The following is a 23,383-nucleotide window of genomic DNA, read 5'->3' as shown; positions in this document are numbered from 1 at the left end:
CGACAGTACAAAATAGTAATAGGAGGACGTGCACCTTCCTGTATCATTTGCCATACCTGGAAGGCGATGAAGAAACAAACAAAAAATCGTGTAAGACTATGTTTTTAAATACTTTAGCCGTAAGCGATACTGTGATTGCATCAGTGCTGAGAAAGGTTGAACAAAATGACCTCGTTGACAATAGAGGCAAAAAAGTTAATAGAAACTATTACTGAAGCTATCAAAAATCTAACAATTGATAGTGTATAGTTGTTGCATTTCACGAGGGCGAATTGCTCATGCTTGTGTGCAAGTCGTATCGGTATAAGTAAGGTATAGTAAATGTGTGCGATCCGACGTGCACGCACACTTACGCGCTGTCCGTGTATTCGACGTAACCACAAGTAAAGTTCACTTGCCTTCGTGAATTGCAAAAACTTTACGCAACTATAGTACGCGGCAGAAAATAATATACATCGACCTTTAGTAAGTTTTGTAGAGCATTATCTCTGTCGTTGAGGCCGACACGACGTCAAATAGGTAGGAGTGACAGAGACAACGCTCTACAAAGCCAAAATTTCATTCTAAAGATCGATGTACATTATTTTCCGTCGCGTACTTTACTTGGAGTTGTTAGATTCACATTTTAACGACAAACGTTATAAAAAAACTGTTTATTTAAATAATGAAATTAAATTCAGAACAACTTTTCGCAGCTTTTAGTTTTATCTGAATAAATACAGCACCAAATGTACAACCTTAGGTTAATTCAAAGATATGATAGACAAATATATTCGTATATGTAATATATTTGTCTTCTGAGAACTCTATATAGTAGGTAATGATGGTTATTCAGAATTTGTGAGTAGAGTAATTATATCTAATTAAAATATAAAAGTGGTATATTTTCATTCAAAACAGTTATGTGGTACTCATATTATACCTATGAGCAGTACCACCACCCTCAGTACAAAATGGGGCACTTTAAATGCAAACTTTTATAGAGAAAGATTGTATAAGCTAGTGTTATCTTGTTTCATAAAACAATTTAGTTTTACTTTTTTCAGATTACGTCATCAGAACATCCAAGATGGGCAAACCTATTATAGAGAAGGGTAACTACAAATTCTACAGACATAGTAATTTTAAAAGAGAGAGTGCAAAAAGTTTCTTCTACTGCAGTAAATATTCAATTGTCGGCTGTCGAGCATCTATTACATGTATCGCCAATGAAATAGTTAAAGTAAATGATATACATAATCATTAATAATGCTAGTGTTCTATAAAATATTATGAAATAAACTTTATATTCCACAAAAATTGCATGTTTTCCAGTGTATCGCTAAATAATTACAAATCATAAAAACATCGTCAAATTGAATCATTTAATAAAGATTCTTATTTTTTACCCTTTTAGGCATCATTCTTACAGAGTCAAGGCTTGGAAAACCAATCGTTACTATCGGGAACTACAGGTTCTACAGACACAGCAGCTATAAGAGGAATAACGGTAGAATCCTATGGATCTGCAGCAAAACCTACATGGGTTGCAGAGCCTCACTGAACTGCTTTAATAACATGATTATCAGAATGAATAACGTGCATAATCATTAACGGTTTATCGTTATTATAAGAAATATGAAATTATAATGAATCATCATGAACAACCCATCGCCGGCCCAGAACACGGGTCTCCTCTCAGATTGAGAAGGGTTTTGACCATAGTCTACCACGCCTGGCCAAGTGTGGATTGGCCGACTTTACACACCTTTGAGAACATCATGCATAGCTCTCAGGCAAGCAGGTTTCCTCGCGATGTTTTCCAGTGATAAATAATCAGTTATGTACTTAAAACGCATATAGTTTCGAAAAGTTGCGTGGTGCCCAGTGAAAAATGGTGCGTGCCCGGGATTGAACCTCCGACCTCCGATTAGGAGGCGGACATCCTAACCACTAGGCTATCACAGCTTCGTGAGAAATTTTCTTTCGTATAAGAAATATAATTTCCTATTATTTTACATTTCGTTCCTGTTAACTAATCTGTTTAAGTTATGCGTGTATATAAAGTTATATTTATTTTTATGTATTAAAAATCAAAATTATGATCTCAAAAATTTTAGTTTCATTTTTCTCTATGTTATATTTGTCAGTCAATCATACTCATTATAATAATTATGATAAAAGAAATATTGTAATGACGAATACTTTAAAAAGTCTGAGTAAATCGAAACGCTAGTTGCCTTTTCTCTAAAGATCTACTTATTTATGACTAATAAGTAATTTTCATCATCATCATCATCAACCGATAGACGTCCACTGCTGGACATAATAAGTCTCCTGTAGGGACTTCCACACGCCACGGTCTTGCGCCGCCTGAATCCAGCGGCTCCCTGCGACTCGTCTGATGTTGTCCGTCCACCTAGTGGGGGGGTCTTCCGGTGCGAGGTCGCCATTCCAGCACCTTGAGACCCCAACGTCCATCGGTTTTACATACCATGTGCCCTGCCTAAAGTTTTCTTATGAGGCCCATAGTTAGAGACCATGTCTCGGATCTATATGTCATCACTGGCAGTCTGGCAACACGCACTATTCGAAGACTTTGGTCTTCAAGCACTGAGGAATTTTGAACAAGAAGACATCTCGAAGCTTCCTGAGCGCTGCCCAACCGAGTTATATTCCTAGAAGTAATTTTGCTTTAACCTAAACTTATAATTAACTTACCTATATACTAAGAAATTGTCCATTGACGCATCTTAGTCTTTCTTGATTTGAGCTACACTTTGTTCACGTGTTTTTTCAGCACTTACACTATGTACACTTTGACTTATTATCACTATACACTAATTCAAAAGGTTAGGTCCTTTTTTAGTATTTCTCACTGTCTCCGTTACTTCGAGTAGCTGGATTGCCCCAACGTTAACGTGGTGGTGAAATCTATGGTCATGGGCTTCGGCAAAGGGAAATGCCCATTTTTGGTCAAAGTTCATCCATTAATGTTATGCATATTAAGAAATCTTATCTAATGGCTGAAATATTGCTCGTAACGGTTTGTGCTTAACACTCCGGCGTAATTGAAAGACACTCAACTAATTCCGCTCGTAATGACAATCTTGGCAATGTAGGTATTGCAATAATTCTTACTGAGAAAACAAATAAAGAAAAGGGTTTATAAAAGTTCCTCCGAGTTCTATGTCCAAATAAGTGCTTGTTTCTTGATCTGTGATCTTAGTCCTAATTCCTTTAGTTAATTTCATTGATGGATGTGGATGCACTTTGGCCAAAAACCCTTTGACGAATGGGCGTTTCCCTTTGGTGATAATTTTGTGGACGTATTCAATTTGAAGGTAGTTAAGTAATGAATGTATAATGTTTTCCAGTTCCAATATTTACAACATCACGTCGAGGTAATCCCGTCATACAGATCGGGAACTATCGATACAGTCGGCACTCTCAGTATAAAGGCTTGAAGGGCAAGGTCCTATGGCCATGTGTAAAATGGGGAGTCACAAACTGTAGAGCCTCCATCTTCACCTTTGAAAATGAAATCATAAGAGTCAAGAATCAACATAATCATCTCTAGTTGTAATTGTACCACGTGGCTTTGAAATAAACATTTGTAATAAATAGTGTTTTGTTTGATTCATAACGTTAAACTTGTATTATTTATTCGTTTTAAACATGTTACGAGTATTATTATTATCAACTAGCTTATGCTTGCGACTTCGTCCGCGTGGACTACACAAATTTCAAAAGGTCGATCGGTCGGCCGGTCCGTCTGTCCTTTCGTCCGTCCGTCCATCCGTCCGTCATTAAGAGTCAACGATCGTTTTAAACTCGACCGATTGTCGTTATCTATTATGCAGTATTAATTAATATTAAATTGATTATTATCAAATATTTTATTAATACCACCATCATTTAATGCAGATTCTACATTACCACAATATACATCAATGTAATGATCTTGTAAATACCGTTCACTATAACTGGTCCCCTGCCGTCATGTTGGCACCATTGCTTTGTTTGCTTTATTCCTTAGAGTCAACATAATGTCTGAGGGGAAGTTATAATGAACGCTCTGTTCGCTTCCTATTCTTTGTGGTGTATGATCCAGATTCGTTTTTCAGGTCCAGTATTTTCATTATCAAAGTTTGGGAAACCCGTGATTTTGATTGGAGAGTACCGATACAACAAATGCTGTCGCGCCAAAGGTCCTAAGGCCCAATGGGTCTGCAGCAAGTGGAGCCGAGGTTGCAGAGCCTCGATAACAACGTTTGAAAATGAAATCATTAAGACTAATCCTAATCATATCCATAGAGGCTAATAGTAACTTAAAGCTTTGTTTGTTGAATTTACTCAGTTCTAATAGTTCTGTTAATAATTAGTAGAACTTATTTTCATTCTTCGTTAGGATCATCCACTTTGGCAGGGCTGTCAATTTCATTTAATGTAAGATAATTTTCTCTAAAAATGTTCTATCGTAGTAATTTTGGTAAGTTGTAATTCCCCTTAATGTCTTCTGTTAGATAAATAATGAGCCAAGATAGCCTAGTGGTTAAGACTTACGCCTGCGCCTTTACTCGGGAGGTCGAGGGTTCGATCCCGGGCCTCCTCTAACTTTTCGCAGTTAATGGTTTAACGGTGCAGAAAAACCATCGTGAGGAAACCGGCAGTTCTCCATAATGTTCTCAAAGGTGTGTGAAGTCTGTCAATCCGCACTAAGCCGAGAGATTCTGAGAGGAGGCCCGTGCTCAGTAGTGGGTTGGCGATGGGTTGATCTTGATGATGATGATGAGATAAATAAATAAAATGAAACTTCTTCAAAAATTATCATCATCATCATTTAGCATTATCATCTTAACCTATCGCCCGCGCCGGCCAACTAGAGAGCACGGACCTATTTTAGATTTATAAATATGTATGTACCTACTTTAAATAAATTTTACTTGTTCGCATCTTAGTATACCGTATTACGAGGTATTTTGTGTTGTATGTTAATATTGAATTTTAATATTCTAAATATTATGTTTATTCTAACTTCAGATATGGTTTTATTTTCCTGCGTAATAATTTTATTACATTAAAAAAAATAAGTAAGTATGCATTAATTAATATGAGTTCTCTTCATTGAGTTTGCCTAGGCTCATATTGGCCGTTCATTTCACCGATATTCCAGCTTAGTATAAGATATTACCTATCACCAACGTTGATAGAATTCGAGTGTTTAAACAGTTCAGTGTTAAAGTAAAATGGGTCTTAATCACCTTGTTTTAAAGCTTAATGTTATACATACAACTACAGCAAGCGCTTCAAGTGGAAACTTTGTGAAAATGGTGCTACTGAATTTTTGACTTTAAATCAAAGACTTATAGACTCACTAGCTTATGCTCGTGAGTTTGTCCGCGTAGACTACACAAATTTCAAACCGCCTATTTCACCCCCTTAGGGGTTGAATTTTCAAAAATCCTTTCTTAGCGGATGTCTACGTCATAATAGCTATAAGTATTCATGCCGAATTTCAGCCCGATCCGTCCAGTAGTTTGAGCTGTGCGTTGATAGATCAGTCAATCAGTCAGTCAGTCAGTCATTCAGTCACCTTTTCCTTTTATATATTTAGATTTTACTTTCACGTTATTGTGTTTTGACTCTCAAAATCTATCAACGTTGGTGAAAATTCATACTAAGCACACAGTTTTTATAAATTTTTCTATAAGTTTTTATTTATTGCTTCAGGTTTTCAGCCCGAATTTAGTTTGTCTAAATTCGGAAAACCTGTTATAGTGCTGGGCCCATACAGATATAACCGTCGCAGCAAATGTAAGGGTTCTAGGGTCCAGTGGTTATGCAACAGGTGGAGTTACGGATGCAGGGCGTCTATTATCACCATGGACGGATGTGTTATTAAAACCAATAATTATCATTATCATTGATGAGTTAATCAGATAAACTTTTTTTAATCTAGCTGTAAATAATTGGCGAACAAAACAGTGTGATTACACTTCTGATCTAAATCCTCCTTTTTAGGGTTCCGTTTCCAAATGGAAAAACGGAATCCTTATAGCATCACTTTGTTGTCTGTCTATATGTCAAGAAACCTACAGGGTACCTCCCGTTGACCTAGAATCATGAAATTTGGTAGGTAGGTAGGTCTTATAGCAAACATATGGGGAAAAATCTTAAAACCGTGAATTTGTGGTTACATCACACAAAAAAAATTGTGGTCATGAACTAATATAATTAGTGTTTTCAATTTACAAAGTAAGATAATTATATTAAATGGGGTATCATATGAAAGGGCTTCACTTGTGCATTCTAATCTGAAAACTGATGATCAGGTTCTTGTGAAAAAAAAAATATTGTTACATAAAATTGAATATTTTGCAACTTACTATTCTTTTGACTTTAACTTACAAACTGGTTTCGTGGTTTAGGTTGTAGCCACAGATGAGTGAATTCTCTAATCTGTGGTTTTAGCGATGAGACTGCCTTCGCGTACTTTATATATTCCTATTATTTTGTCTGTGTTCTTTGTTCGTAATGTAATGTTTTGTGTGGTAATAAAGAATTTATCGATCTATCTGTCTATTTATCAATAAAGGTCAGATGATCATGGTTTGGTGTAGCTAATAAAATTTTACATTTAATGTGTATAATTTAGTATCTATATTTATTTGTATACCGCAAGGCAGCAACCAATCTTTCGTACATAGTCTATACCACCCATTATCAACAATAATATTAATCAGTCAAAGAAAAACCTTAAGTCACTAAAAATTTAAAATCGACACATATACACAGATAAAAAATTAACAACTTTTTTACATACATACTTAATCCTCTTTTCTATTTTATAATGTTTCAGTTCCACAGTTTACTCTGTCGAAGTTCGGAAAACCTGTTATGTTAATGGGGAAATATAGATATAACAAACATAGTCGATGCAAAGGTACGAGAGCTCAATGGTTGTGTTGTAAATGGAGAACAACGAATTGCAGAGCATCTGTTACAACTGACGACACCGTTGTAATTAAAACTACCAATTTGCATAATCACTGACGATGAAATCATTAGGCACAAACCTAATGATTCAATTAAACCATGAAGAAGAAAAAAGAGCCAACCCAATTATAACCAACCTTTTAGAAAGAATCATTAGCACATGCTTAATGATTCAAATAAACCATGAAGAAGAAAATGAGAGCCAACCCAATTATAACAAACCTATTAGAAAGAAAAGGAACAAAGGAAAAAACATATATTTATCTTGTGTTATTATATAACACTAACAAACTGAAAGCTACGGTTTTTGCATCCACATGGCACAAGATGAAAGGCTCCTACCTGAAAAACAAAAGAGCGTTGGTATTCCCCCGGGACCAGAACGAATGACACGGACGAGCTCAACAGTCTTCATAACCATCTGCAATAACAGGATGAGTGTGATAAAATGAAATATATATATATACATATATATATGTATATAAATATAAATAAATAAGTTATTTATAGAGGTCTAATACTGTCCAACTAAAATTAACTACTGATTCTGATTTCTGAATTCTGATTAAGCTATTTACTAAGAAAGCAAAAAAGGATATTTATGTTAAGTGGAAAAGTCCAATAATAATAATTTAACTAATATTTTATATATAAGAATTAAACAACTGTGACGTTTACTAAATGATTTTATTAAAATTAATAATTGATAATATAATTTGGTTTTTTTTAGTTTGTTTCAAAACCATTTCTACTTCGTGTTTAGTCTATAGGTAATTTTAAATTGGAATTTTAATTTGATGCTAAAAGTTTTTACTATCTTCGTAAAACTCGCTAGAATTAACTAGCAGTCATGAGATTTTTCAAATAATCTGTGGTGTCCATTTTTAGAGCCAACGATGACAACTTCACGATACGGTAGACCAGTTATACAAATAGGGATATATCGATACAACAAAAGGGCCTGCTGTAAGGGCCCCAGAGCCCAATGGCTCTGCTGTAAATGGTCCACGTACGGCTGCAGAGCATCCGTTACTACCGTTGACGATGTTATAATTAAAGCTTCTAACATACATAATCATTAAAAAAAACCATAATCAAATATGGAGTCAGAATGAGCAAAACCTGGTTTGATACTGGGAAGTATCAAGTAGCAACCTACTTGGGACGAAAATAAGAAGATTGATAAAAAACCAATTTTATAAAGATAATATAGAGAATTACATGAAAGTAAAGACAATTGTGATATAAAAATACTTAAAAAAAGCTGATGCATATTAAAGAAACAAAAAAAACAAGTGATAATTAAAGTAACCAATCGTGAATTCTGCAAAATGCAATATGGATTTAAGTACTTGGTTTAACCAAAAAATAAATGTATGTAATTGATATGAAATTAGGTCACTTTGGTGCTGCTACGGATTTTCTCTGAGCGACTTTGAACTTGTGGACAAAGCCACCTGTGAGTGTCCATGTTTCACTTTTTTCATTTGAGTAATTTTTGCTAGATAATGTTCTTTAAAACCAAATATGTAGAGTACGTGGCAGAAAGTAATGTACATCGACCTTTAGAAGGAGAAAGCAGTTTTTTAGTAGAGCATTGTCTCTGTCATTGAGACCGACAAAACGTCATATAGATAAAATATGAGTGACGGAGACAACGCTCTACAATGCCGAAATGTCATTCTAATGGCCGATGTATATTACTTTCTGCCGCGTACTGTATTTAAGTATTTCTATTTTTAGAGCCAATATTCACATTATCCAGATACGGCAGACCTGTGATCATAATAGGGCAGTACCGATATAACAAAAGGACACGAAGCACCGGTCGAAGGGTACAATGGCAATGCTGCAAGAAGTCAAGTACTTTCTGCAGAGCATCTATTACTACATTTGAAGATGAAGTTGTGAAGTTTACTAATGAACATAATCATTAAATTGTTTAAAAAACAAGAGACAATTTTACTGCACACTCAGAAGAAGAAGAAATTATAAGCAAGGTAGCGTTTATTACTACAATCGAAATGAAAACAACCATACTCTGTTCATGGCAAGACGTTAGTATAGGGCTCTTTCTGTAACTATGTTCTGTAACGTAATCCTATACAAATTACATAGACAAAAACCTCAGTGGGCGTTAACCATTTTGAGTTGCCAACCAATCACAAACATTCGAAACTCAATTCGAAAACATAGTTTAGTTTGTAACAAACGTAGTTTTGTTCCCCTCATAGGAGGGGAAAACTGATGCTGGAAGGGCGGAAATCCTAGCGGTTCGGATCACATGAGTTCGAATTAAAAATGAGGAGGCAAATCGCTTTGTACATATTTTAGGGATAATTATTGCACACACTATCCACGTCCACAAAAACATTAAATATAGCTTTTGATTTGGCTTTTTTAAGGATTATTTTGTTGTATTTAAAACATACTCAAAGAAATGAGTAAAATATTTTTCATTAGAATGCTATTTTATTAATCTGCATTCATAATTACCATAGTTTGGGAAGAACAGCTGAGTTATCCATATTGTAAGTTCAATAATGTGTTACAATTATTTATAATATCTATAATTTCATTTATTTTTTTATTTTTTTCATTCATTTATTCATTTATTGTATGTCTATAATTTCATAATTTCAGACTTTATAAATGCTCAGTATTTAGTAGGCTACCGGCAAATCTCCCAACGCGTCATCCCTCATAAGTTAACGAAAATTCAAAAAATTAAAATAAGAAAAAAGAAAGACAGAGACCACGTCAGAATAACAAAAGAAGTAATGAGGAAGGAATGTAAAATCTGCAGAAGAAATAAGAAGAGAACAAGCACAGCATACGAGTGCAAAGCATGTGATGGATCCCCAGGATATTGCGCAGAATGTTTTTTTGAGTTACATCCAGAATAGTGTCTGTATATTTTTGTACCCAAATAATCAGCTGTACGAGGACTCAGAATGGACAAAAGCTTACATTATGCTAATCCTCAAAGCTCTTCTTCGAATACCAAGTGATCAGTTCATTTTTCTAATTAATTTTAAGTATTGTTAAATAATAATACAATAAGACACATTCAGTATCTTTATTTTTTGATAAATATATATTTTATTTATAAAAAAATATATGTTTTTACTCTAATATAATTTCATATGGATAATATTTGTTAAATCAGTGTTCAAACCTAGACATACTACATAGATTTTGAAAGTTTTTGATTTCTTGCATCTCTATTAATACTAATGTAGTATGCTGGCAAGTATACAGGTTTGAATCCTTTACTTTATATAAAATTGCAATTTAACTTGTTCATTTCCTTCCACTCTGCCTATCTTCTCATTAAAATTAATTATTTTAATCGGTGATTCATTACCTACTACAATCAAAATAACAATTGTAAAATATTTAATATTCTATATCAATGTCTTCCAGAACCATTTTTCGGACTGTCGAAGTGCGGATACCCCGTGCTCCAGATTGGAAGATATAGATACAATCGTAGAAGTTCGTGCAAAGGTCTCAGAGTGCAGTGGAGATGTTACAAATGGAGTTCAGGGTGCAGGGCGTCTGTTATCACCTACAACAATGAAATTGTTAGTGTTAAGGATACGGTACATACACATTAGTAAGGAAACAACAGGCGCAAGCTGAAAACTAGCGCTGCACTCGCACACAACATTTAGCTGAACTTGCATCCTATTGCAAAGTTACTGTCAAGATCATCCTTGTCCTTATTCTAGATTCATCCCTGTTCAAGTATCACCTGGGCTTGACTGGTAAGCATCTTCTGACTGGGCAGAACTTGTAAGTTAATTGCCTTTACTTAATTATCATTTAGGCATTGACGCCCGGTCAGGTGACATTTGCAAGTCAGACCTAGTTTTAGACCTAGCTCTACTTAATAGTTTATAATTTGGTCTTTATCTGTATTGTTATTTTTTCTGAGTTCTTATATTTATGTCAGCAACTAATAGGCAATAAAAAATGATTCCTCACGCGCCATTTTAATTAGCTCTATGGGTCAACTGTCATGTCAAAAGTACGGTTCACCTTTAAAATAAGGATTAAACTCGTACTTTTAAGATGAAATTTGACACTAAAACTTAAAATGGCGCGTGAGGAGTTAAATTTTACGCGTTATAAATTAAAAATGTTGTATTTTATCAAATTTTTATCTATCTAACTTTTCATGAAAATTGTGCCTAGGGTACTTTCTGACGATGAATTGACTTATATGACACGTTCTATTTATTAATTATCTGTATTTCTTTTATAGCAATGTTCACGGTATCGAAATTTGGCAAGCCAGTACTTGAGTTGGATAAATACCGCTACAACGTAGACAACAAGTCGAATGGTTATAGATCCCTCTGGCGCTGCAATAAGAGAAGATATCTTGGATGTAAGGCTTCGCTGACGACGCTTGGCAATAAGATTGTTTTGTTTACAAACGGACATAATCATTGATTAAATTACTTGCTAAAGAGGAGTGTATTCGTAGTGCGCTGTAAACAAACGTAGTTTTGCTCTCATTTCAATAGGTACTAACCTATCAAACTCAATGAACTTTTGTTTTACGTCATACATATATACCTAGCCTTTTCCCATGTTAGTTGGGGTCGGCCATTCTAACCATATTTCTTCAGGTTGTTCTGTTTTGGGTCGTCATGGGGTTAATTTGGGTTGTTTAAAGTTCAATATTACTGACATCCAGCTTTGTCGAGGTCTTCCCCATCGTCTGGGTCCAGCGCTAACACTTTTTGTCATGTGAATCTCGGGTCTTCTCATAACATGGCCGTACCACAGCAGCCGTCTCTCCAAAAGTTAATTTTCGATTGGTGCTACTTTAAAGGTTTGAACTTGTGTACGAATTGGGTGAATACGAATCGAATACGAAATAAATTACGTTCTTGGAACTAATATCAATGTCTGTGGTTTTCTAGATTTCCGTTAAAATTACATACAAATTCGTAACCACAACGTTATTACACAGTAGTCTGGCAAACAATAGACATAGATATTAATTTAATTTAAACAACTTTGAATGTAACAAAATTACAGAGAGTAAAAATACAGGTCACACTTAAAAAACAAAGGGCGGCCTTATCACTTCCAGGCAACCCATACTTAAGAACTTACAGAACTGTAAGACGGGGAGTCACAATGCAGCTATATAATATATAGGTATACATAAGCATACACTCTAACAACCCTTTGTCACGGCGTCCAGTTTTTTGCAGGATCCCGTTTTCTGCAGGATCCCGTTTGACGGCGAATATGTTTGTATGCTAGCGTTTACACGAGCATTCCGCATGCGGGATGCTCGCTAGCATATAAACACATTCGCCATCAAACGGAATCCTGCAGAAAACGGGATCCTGCAAAAAACTGGACTGCCGTGTGAAAGGGGCGTAATAGTTACATACTATAGATATTAGTTTATAGAACGTGACTGCAAAATTACATCGAGTTTGATTGGTAAATATTCATTCAGAATCAAAGTAGGTTTGTATGGAGCGAGTGACGTCTCCGTCATTAAAATTGAATAATTACTTGTCAAAATATTTTTCGTGCTTTCGCTTCACTATCTTGCTTGCTGTAAGGCAATAATGATGTCAAGTTAGAACTTAGAGCGCACTTTTCGTATCTTAAAGTTCAGACTGTTTAAAAGAAAATTTACAAATAGCTTTTGAAAATCACACTAAATTATTATAAAGACGAAAGGTTGTATATGAGTGTGTGCTTGTGTGTGCGCGTGCGTGTGTGGATGTTTGTGTATGCGTGCACGGGCGCGTGTGTGTGTATGTGTGTATGTATTTTTTTACTCTTTCACGCAAAAACTGCTGGACGGATTTGGCTGAAATTTGGAGTGGAGATAGATTATTATCAAAGAGTTCCTATGGAATTTAAAAAAAAACCTATATTCACGCGAACGTAGTCGCGGACATCAGGTAGTATTACAAAAATCATGTTTGTTAAACTGTTTAGTGTAATATAATTTGCGAATTTAATTTTCGTTTATATTTACATTATTTATTTGAATATGCTGTACAATGTAATTTGCCAGTGTTAATAAAATTCTAATGTAATTTTTTGATTGAAAAAAGATTGATGTATACCTGTATATTTCAAATATATAACTATTTCTACTTATAAAATATTGATTGAGTGTTATTATATAGATATTATTCTTGTACGTTCGAACGTGTGAAGCATTCTGGCAAATAAATGATTATTTATTCATTTTAATTTAGTATCATTGACGCTGGATGTTTTTTTCTTGACTACGTCGGAGGTGCGGGATAGCGTGGGTGACGTAAGGGTGTGTGGGGCGTCCCCCCGCCTCATACCCTGATTGCCATCTCGACCTTTCGCGTACTATAGGTACCTATATCACTATTGCATACGGAACCACTGTATGAGTTGACCCTTCTTTAGAGTAGACCTCCTTGGCGCAGTGGTAATCAATCAATCAACCTGTTTGCGTCCACTGCTGGACATAGGCCTTTCCAAGAGCAAGCCACCGCACCTGATCCTCTGCCTTCCTCATCCACCCGCTTCCCGCTACCTTCTTAAGGTCGTCAGTCCAGCGGGTTGGAGGTTCCCACACTGCGCTTGCCGGTACGCGGTCTCCACTCTAGAACACGTCTGCCCCAGCGGCCATCGGTTTTGCGGCAAACATGACCTGCCCACTGCAGTGGTAAGCGTAGTGGGATTATAAGTGGGAGACTTTCCTAATTTTTTCCTTTTAAAACTGTGTAGCCATGCGATGTGAAATCGCAACGCAAAAAACTGCAATGCGATGCGATTAATTTATAATAAAAAGAAAAAATGCAGATACTCTAAATTTAGTCTCGAAAAAACATCAGAATCGACGGCACTGTTGCATAATCTGCGTACCAAGGAGCTACAAATTTTGCGCATCGTGGCATAAAATTCTGTTCTATTTTAATTTAGTATTTACCATCCAGGTCTAAGATTCTCGGTGTCGGAATATGGAGTTCTCCATCTGGGCGCGTACAAGTACATCTTTCATAGGAAGGTGAAACACAATATATGGCAGTGGCGCTGCTATGAAAGAGGATGCAAAGCCAGACTGGAGACGATCAACGACAAGATTATTTTGTTTAGTCATAAACATAATCATTGATTAAATTACCTAGATCCAGTTGCATCACAGGTGGTTAAAGTTACGTGACGTTTACCGTTAAACTTTGAACGCGAATAAAAAGCGAAAAGTAGATTTACTTAACAAGTCAACCTCCGTGATTAAGGTTAAAAGTATTTAGGTCCAAGTTTAACATTATACTGATAAGTGCAACACTAATGTTACTTTAACCGCGGTGCTGAGATGAAAATAATCTCTTGGAGGCAAAGCCGCACTAGGGAACATTGGAAAAGATGTGTTTTGTCACATATTTCATTATTTTGTTTTATTATTATCATTGATTAAATTACTTTTTGTGCTTTATGGCTGTTTTTTACCTTTTTTAGGGTTCCGTATCTCAAAAAGAAAAAGGAATCCTTCATCTTCATCTTCATCATTCTTCATTCTGGGCTGGTTTCCGCACTTAAACGTTTCCGTCTGTTGTGCGTGCATCGCCTTTCGCCAAAGGAATCCTTATAGGATCATTTCATTGTGTGTCTGTCTGCCTTTTTGTCTGTCTGTCTGCTTGTCTGTCTGTCTAGCCGTCTGTCTGTCTGTCATGTCTGTCAAAAACTTATAGGGAACTTTCCACTGACCTAGAATCACAAAGTTTGGCAGGTAGGCAGGGCGTTCCAAAAAGATATTCGTATTAGAAATGTTGAACCAGGCGATTTAGCGTTCCAGTACGATGCCGTGTTGAAACCGATAATGGATATGGGTTTAATAAAACTGCCACACCCCTTCAAAGTTAGCCTGCTTTCCTCTTAGGCTGAGATCTATAGAGCGCACTTAGACTTTGCTCAGGCTTAAGATTGAGTTAAAACGAGACAGATTTATGTGAGAGATATAGATCTGTCTCGTCTTAACTCTGTCTTAAGTCTAAGCACAGTCAGAGATTTCACCCAATTTACCACCAGCTGAGATTTCAGTCAAGTGCTCGCTTGTAATGGAATAAAAAAATTATACTATTTGTATTTCTTTGCAGTAATCTACACGTTATCCAAATTCGGGAAGCCAGTGATCCAACTGGGTAACTACCGATACAACTTACACTCGCAGTCGAAAACAGAGTCGAACAGAACCCGGTGGCACTGCCATAAGAGGAGGAGTTCTGGATGCAAAGCTGCGTTGACCACGGTTCATAATGAGATCGTGGTGTGCAGTCTCGATCATAATCATTGATTAAAACTGTTGATGAATTCTAAAAAAAATTTAAAACTTGCATTCGGTAGCAAGTTAGAGTGGGGGCACACGATGCGTTGCGGTGTCTCTGCCACGTCACATAGAAATATCTGTGGCGTGTCACACACGCGCACAAACCGTTACGAACAATATTTCAGTCATTAAATAAGTTTTTTTAGCATAACATTAATGGATGGATTTTGGCCAAGAATGGGCGTTTCCCATGGAAAATGTAAGTAGGTATATGCGCAGCCGGGGCGGGTCGTTAATTTGGAATAAATGCTTTGAGTTTGATTTAATACAATTATTTATTGATCTGAAGCCCGATTGCGGTAGAGTGACAGCTACAATGCCACGATCGCAGTACCTCTGATTGGTTAACACTCGCTCACTATTGGCGACAATGCATTGTTGCAACAATGATACCATAAATTCAGCCAATCACAACAATTGGGATTGTAATAATGATTCATGCTGTTTTCCCGCAATCGACCAACTACTTAAACATGTTGTCATTTCGGCGTAAAAAAACTGAGCTATGTAAATAAAGCTGAGTCTCAAAATAAACTCGACTCCACTCTTCTCCGTAGGTATGCGTCGAACCATAGGCGCCGTCCTATTGTCATCGCTCGCGCGATGATGCGATGTGATTTTATCGTGCGTTGCATTATAATATGAACGCATCGCATGATCGCGCGATCTTCAATAGGACATAGTTTGTTTGAACGCACGGACGCGCAATCATTTTTTGTCGGACGCACGCATCTTCGCACGAGCGATGACAATAGGACGGCGCCTTAGAATTTAAAAAAACGTACTTTCAGATCATTTCTTCACGATGTCAAGATGTGGGCGTCCAGTACTCCAAGTGGGTGGATACAGATACCACAAGAACAACCGAAGCAAAGGCACAAAGGCAGTCTGGTTCTGTGGCAAGGGGAGGAGGAACGCTGCATGCCGTGCTTCCGTCACTCTGGTCGATGACACCATCGTTTACTATAACCATGCGCACACTCATCCACCTTATAATTAGACTAGCTTATGCTCGCGACTTCGTCTGCGTGGACTACATTTTTTTTTAAAGTATATTAGCCATGTTAAATGACTAATATTCCCCTTTCCTCTCCAACTAAGCGTCAGGCTTGTGCTAGGAGTAGGTACGACAATAGTGCAACGGGCGGGGTTTGAACCGTCACTCGACCTTTCGGTTTTGAGTCCACTCCTTTACCGGTTGAGCTATTAAGGCTCCTTATCTTCTCAGTAAAATTAATTATTTCTATCGGTGATTCATTACTACAATCATTTCAAACCCTTATATAACCCACTTAGGGGTAGAATTTCGAAAAACCCTTTCTTATTGGATGCCTACTCTTTACAAAGTATACACCCTCCAAATTTCATGTCTCTAGGTCCAGCGGTTTAAGCTGTGCGTTGATATATAAGTCAGTCAGTCAGGACTTTGAATTTTATATATAAACAGATTAATCCATTCTGCTTTTATTAAATGCGAACGTGTGTCTGTCTGGTACCTTTTCACAGCTCAACTGCTGAACTGATCTAGATAAAATTTGTCACAGAGAGAGATAGTTTACGATAACTATGTACGTTCAAGTCTAGAGAAAAAGATCAGTTTTAAACAAGAGACGAAAGAGATGAAATCACTTTTCAGTAAATACTAAAAGGGTACTTTACGTTACAGTACTTTAGTTACTGTAATTTGACTGTTGAATTAGTTTAAAAGTTAACTTCCTTGGCTGTGACATTCGGAAAATAATTGATAGGTAAATTATTATTTCACATAGGTACTACTTTCTTATTGTATTGAATCGAAAGTATCGTTTATGGAGTAGAGTTTATTGAAGACTGAATACGAGGAATAAAATCTCTTAAATTATAAGCACAAATTATTGTCAAATACAAAAAAAATTAAAGTGAGTATGTACTTAACGGCCAAAAAATAAATTGTCTGACATAGAATAATAGGGTGATGGTAAAAAATAAGACAATTTTATTTACACAAACAATTTTATTTTTATTTGCACTGCATAAAGATGTCTACATTAATAAAATACATTAAAAGTACACAATGGTTTAATTTATGTTATAATGATGATGTGTGTACACTTTGTAGTGAGTAACTATACATTTTTGAGCACTTCAATCTAGACATAATTAAAAAATACATCTCAATAAATTGACCTATATTTCCTCAGCTTTATTTCCTTTGTCATACGGCTGAAATTGATTACGGTATTAAGACAAAAAAAAAAACAGGCGGAAATTCAAGGGTGTGTGTTGTGCCTAACTATAATAATTTTAATTTTATGATTTTAAGCTTATTTCGTGGTTTAACGACACATTTTAATGTATATAACGGGTTCATACCACGATTAATTTGTTGTTTTTATTTGTCGATATTTCAACCCAATTGCACGGGTCGTGGTCACGACGAAAGAGGGGACTTCGCTACTGCCCTTGACAGCTCGAACTTCATCTCTCGCAGCACCGCAGTCCCGTCGTGACCACGACCCGTGGAATTGGGTTGAAATATCGACAAATAAAAACAAAAATTAATCGTGGTATGTACCCGTTATATACATTAAAATTTTAAATTTGTTTCAGTGGTAATAGTAACGTTCACGACGACAAAACGTGGATGTACGGTGTTGAACATAGGAAAGAACACCTACTACAGGAAAGCAAAATCCAAGAATGCCCTATGGTACTGCAAGAAGACAGGCTGTCGAGCTTCAGTGTTTGTGTGTATCTTAACATCTATAGTCGAGTTTAAGAATGATCATAACCACGGTTAGAGCCACGACAAAGCGCGCTCCATAAAAACGAAGTTTGGTTTCTATTTGAATATTAACCAAACCACTCTAGAAACGAATATCTTTGTTTGTGGTTTGTCAGAACTCAGATATGATGCAGATATCCGTAAAAACAATACATATGTACGTATTTTAATGTAGATAAAAACATCAATTTCATCGTTGTATTGTAGCTGGAGGGTTGTTGCAAAGGACCAGCTACATATTTTTTTTTAATTTTTTATTCAGATACAAGTTAGCCCTTGACTGCAATCTCACCTGGTGGTAAGTGATGATGCAGTCTAAGATGATAGCGGGCTAACCTGGAAGGGGTATGGCGGTTTTTATTAAACCCAAACCCCTTTGGTTTCTACACGGCATCGTACCGGAACGCTAAATCGCTTGGCAGCACGGCTTTGCCGGTAGGGTGGTAACTAGCCACGGCCGAAGCCTCCCACCAGACCAGACTAGAAATTTAGAAATTATAAAATTCCAAACCCCTGCCAGGAATCGAACCTGGGACCTCCCACTATTAAGACCACAGCGCTCACCACTGCGCCAGGGAGGTCGTCATACAATGATGTACAGGTTTATTTTACACTTTACAACTGTTATGCTATCTATCTATACTATTATATAAAGAGGTAATGTCGTTAAGTTTGTTTGTAGGGGGTAATCTTTGGAACTACTGAACCGATTTTAAAAATTCTTTCACCAGTAGAAAGCTACATTATTCCTGAGTGACATAGGCTATACGGGATCTTTAAAAACCTAAATCTACGCGGGCGGAGCCGCGGGATCAGCTAGTTTATCTGTCTGTATGTATGAACGTGTAGATCTTTTAAACTACGCAACGGATTTTAATGCGGTTTTCACCAATACATAGAGTAATTCAAGAGGAAGGTTTATAGGTATAATTTAATATTGATTTCTGTTGATTTGTTGAAATATGACTATATTTGAACAAAATGTCGGAAGAAATCAAGCTTCCATCGAAAATTAACAAATATTACGCGCAAAAAACGAGACGGAGGCGGCGGTGGTTGCATTTATAATATTAGTATGGAAGTAACACTACATTAAGTATCTACATTGCCACCCATGCGAAGCCGGGGCGGGTCGCTAGTATATAATACAATGGTAGAAGATGCTGATGTGACGAGCGTATGATAGGGAATCTGGATTCTTGATTCGTGCAAGATCAGGAGGATTCTCCACTGCGTTCCAAATTTGAATGTTGTTGTGTGGAAGCTGTGAAGTTTTCTTAACAGCTGCCAGCCAGCCAAATGACGATAGAGGTTGCACCTCTACAGTATGTACCCGTGTACATACCACGATTAATTTGATGTTTTTATTTGTCGATATTTCAACCCAAATGTACGGGTCGTGGTCCTGTCGGGACTGTGGTGCTACGAGAGATGAAGTTCGAGCTGTCATGGACAGTAGCGAACTACCCTCTTTCTTGTTATTTTCACTGGAACCTCACGAGCTGTCCGGCTAAATACACTCACAACGTCATTATTAAGATGTCGTATGATGCTGTCTTGGTTTGCCAAATTCTAAAACTGGATTCCACATACTTGCTAGTATAAAATCATCCTCACAATTGAAATTGTTACCCAAGTGTCGTAGTTTAAAGTCTTCACTTTAGATACATATGTAACGTGTCTTCTTATTTTTTTTCATATATTGTATAATATCATTGGTTTCAATGTTACATATATTTTGATAGGTATGTTTTTTTTTTTGCATTACTTCTACACTATTTACCATATGTATTTACTCATTGGCAGGGTTACCATTGTTTTGAATATATTTTAAACAAATAATATTTTGTTTTTTTAATGTTTTTTCAACCCTGCTAATCGGTCATTTAGTGAAACAATAATTTGTGATGTGGGAACTAGGTAAAAACCGATGCTTTGAGACACAAGGACTCCAAAACTATTTTGTACCTATATAGAACTTTTATCAAACAACATAATATGTAATGCTATTAGGTATTTATTACAAATACTAGGGTAGTTGATGATTAATCCGTCCTTTGTATCACAACTTTTAGGAAACGCATTGGACAAATTTCCTCCCCGCGTTCTGTTTGGCTTAAGTTTTACCTAAATAAATCAGAATGAAATTTTGCATTAATAATTAGTAAATTTAATATATATTTTAATGAAATATTTTTTCTATTAAAAGCTTTTTATTGAGAAAAGTAAAACAAGCTTATTTTATTGAGAAAACCTTTTTTAAGTTATGCTTTTTTATCTCATTGCTCGGACGAACGAATTTACAGTACGTGACAGAAAATTCTATCTTTAGAAAGAGATAGCGGTTTTGTAGAGCGTTGTCTCCGTCGTTGAGACTTGAAATAATTTGACACAACTTTTTTATTGAAAATTCGTTATCTAATTAATTTTCAATACCTACTTAATTGAAATGGCGTAATAAGTAATCAGTATTCAATTAAAATGTTAAGAGGGCAATATAAGAATGGCTCTGCTGCAATAAACTTACGTTACTTTTATCTTATCATTAATCACCTTCCTATGTTGCAGGATACTTTTCAGTGTCAGAAAAAGGAAAGCCCATACTAGAATTCGGTAAACACCGGTACTATCTAAATAGCAAAAGCGGCACAAAAGCTACTTGGTATTGCAGTAGGTATTACAGAAGACCGAGATGCCAATCTTCTATCCTTGTCGTTGATGATATCATTATTCATGTAAAGAACGATCACAATCACTAAAGGTTTATCAAAAGACCGCCATCAACCGCAAGAAGCGTAAAAAGCCTTTTTATAGGATAGCTTAAAATGAAATGAATGAATGAATGAATAAAATATGCTTTATTGTAATTAAAAAAAGAAAGACAACAGTAAAACAATAAGCAACAAGAATTGAAGTAGGTTCCTACAATTGGCGGCCTTATCGGTTTAAAGCGATCGAAACCACGTTACAGAAGATATGCCTAGTGAGAATTAAGGGTTAAAGGGAAAATGTGTGTGATTGCGGCAGCAAGAGTCGGCAGTATCGGGCGCATCGAAGAAAAGCTGATAACGACAGCTGTGCTGACTCAACCATTGCGTGTCTAATGTGGATATAATGTTTTATGCTAAAATAGCTGATGCTTGCGATTTCGTTCGTATGGATTTAGATTTTCAAAAATCCTGTGAAAACTCTGTGCTGTTATTTTGAAATATAGAAAAACGATGTAAATCATAATCCGAACTCAGTTGCCGAAATCATTCCTACAATCGCATGAAATACGTCGGTCTAAATCGATTCTGTTAATTTTAAATAAAATGCACTGGAAGAAATATAACGTTTCATTAAAAATATTCCTATATTTAGGGGATAGATTCCAACTCGTATTATTCTATAAAAAATATGATAGTTTTGAGAATCATGCTAAAAAAATTCTACAATTTTGTAAGGCGTTATCTTGTTTTCTCGCACGTTTTTTATCTCTTTCTGCCTTTTCACTTTTATTTTTAACTAATACTTTCACTTTTATTTTTCATAATCACCTAACGTGGTTAATTTGTTTGAACAAAATCTCTAAAGTTTTAGAGATTTTGTTCTAAATTGATATACCTATCTAAAAGTGTTATCCTACGTTCTATGTAGAAAAAACTAATCTTTATTGTAAAAAATAAAAAAAAAAATAATTTAAAAAATAAATTACATTTCTATATTTTAAATTCTCATATCTTCTTTTAGCACCCCAGTTTTCATCGACCATCAATGGGAGGCCCGTTCTACAAATAGGATACTATCGATACTACAGAAATAATAGAAGTAGAGGACGAAAAGCCACATGGTTTTGCGCAAGGAACAGCAGCAAACCTGGATGTAAAGCCTCCGTGATCGTTGTTGATGGAATGATCATTGATGTCAAGAATGAACACAATCATTGATACAAAAAGAATGTATACCTAGTATATTTTATTACGAATTTGATACCTAAGGTTCTATAGACACAAAATAAATCAACGAAGAAAAGCCAATAAACGTGGATGTAAATTTTCTGTGATCGTTGTTGACGGGATGATCATTGATGTCAAGAATGAACACAATCATTGATACAAAAAGAATGTATACCTAGTATATTTTATTACGAATTTGATACCTAAGGTTCTATAGACACAAAAGAAATCAACGAAGAAAAGCCAATAAACGTGGATGTAAATTTTCTGTGATCGTTGTTGATGGAATGATCATTGATGTCAAGAATGAACACAATCATTGATACAAAAAGAATGTATACCTAGTATATTTTATTACGAATTTGATACCTAAGGTTCTATAGACACAAAAGAAATTAACGAAGAAAAGCCAATAAACGTGGATGTAAATTTTCTGTGATCGTTGTTGGCGGGATGATCATTGATGTCAAGAATGAACACAATCATTGATACAAAAAGAATGTATACCTAGTATATTTTATTACGAATTTGATACCTAAGGTTCTATAGACACAAAAGAAATCAACGAAGAAAAGCCAATAAACGTGGATGTAAATTTTCTGTGATCGTTGTTGGCGGGATAATCATTGATGTCACGAATGAACACAAACATTGATATAAAAAGGAATGTATTATTACCCAGTATTTATGAAATGACAAATTTGATATCAGGGATAATATTATAGAGATAATAGAAGTCACTTAAGAAAAACCAGTAAACCCAGATGTAAAGCCTACACGATCGTTGATGTAAAGAATGAACACAATCATTGATACAAAAAGAAATGTTTTTGTACAATTACTTTGATATGAAGAAAAGGAAACGAATGTTATGAATCTGTTAATTGCCTTATGTTCAATATTGAATTAAAAAGTTGCATATTACCAGTAGAATCTATGGCAAGAAGAATAATAATTATATCCTTGCAAAAATCAGCAGCAAATGAATTATATTAAATAAAGACAATGTAAATACCACTAAAGTGAATATTATTGTGATTAGACAATGAAATTTTTAGTCTGGTTTTAATTTTTTATTTACCTATACTAGATTTAGTTATAGCCCACAGTTTCTCTCGCGTGCTTTTAAAAATCTTATACTTTTTAAATCTGACCTTATTCCTTGTCTAGATTATAAAGGCAACGTCTGTGTAAAATTCAGCTTTCGCTCGAAGGGTTTGTTGGGCTGCGCGTTGTTGAGTCAGTCAGTGAGTTACGACTTTTCTTTTTCATATATTCACGATTTAGAATGAAATAACACTTATTTAAAATTAGGGGTTGCTCGTAAATTCTCTAAAGATCTTAGTT

General features: G+C 35.6%; 1 protein-coding gene across 5 annotated transcripts in view; it reads left to right on the top strand.

Annotated features, from left to right (window-relative positions):
* Positions 1-22,042, top strand: part of LOC117986086 (modifier of mdg4-like) — a 244,123-nt gene extending 222,081 nt beyond the window's left edge. Inside the window, exon 5 of one of the 5 annotated variants that reach the window (XM_069501367.1) lies at positions 21,831-22,042. In XM_069501367.1, the coding sequence (XP_069357468.1) occupies positions 21,831-22,027 (197 nt within the window). In that variant the 3' untranslated portion in view covers positions 22,028-22,042. Of the gene's footprint in view, positions 1-1,396; positions 1,609-11,248; positions 11,455-13,943; positions 14,442-20,666; positions 20,873-21,830 lie in introns of those variants that run through there. The other 4 variants (XM_069501385.1, XM_069501390.1, XM_069501383.1 and 1 more) reach the window with 4 other exon arrangements.
* The last annotated feature ends 1,341 nt before the right edge of the window (positions 22,043-23,383 follow it).

The sequence above is a fragment of the Maniola hyperantus genome, chromosome 10 (assembly GCF_902806685.2).
Source record: "Maniola hyperantus chromosome 10, iAphHyp1.2, whole genome shotgun sequence".
Taxonomy (NCBI): domain Eukaryota; kingdom Metazoa; phylum Arthropoda; class Insecta; order Lepidoptera; family Nymphalidae; genus Maniola; species Maniola hyperantus.
The sequence above is the reverse complement of the archived record's forward strand: the minus strand, read 5'-3'. Positions and strand labels throughout refer to the sequence as shown.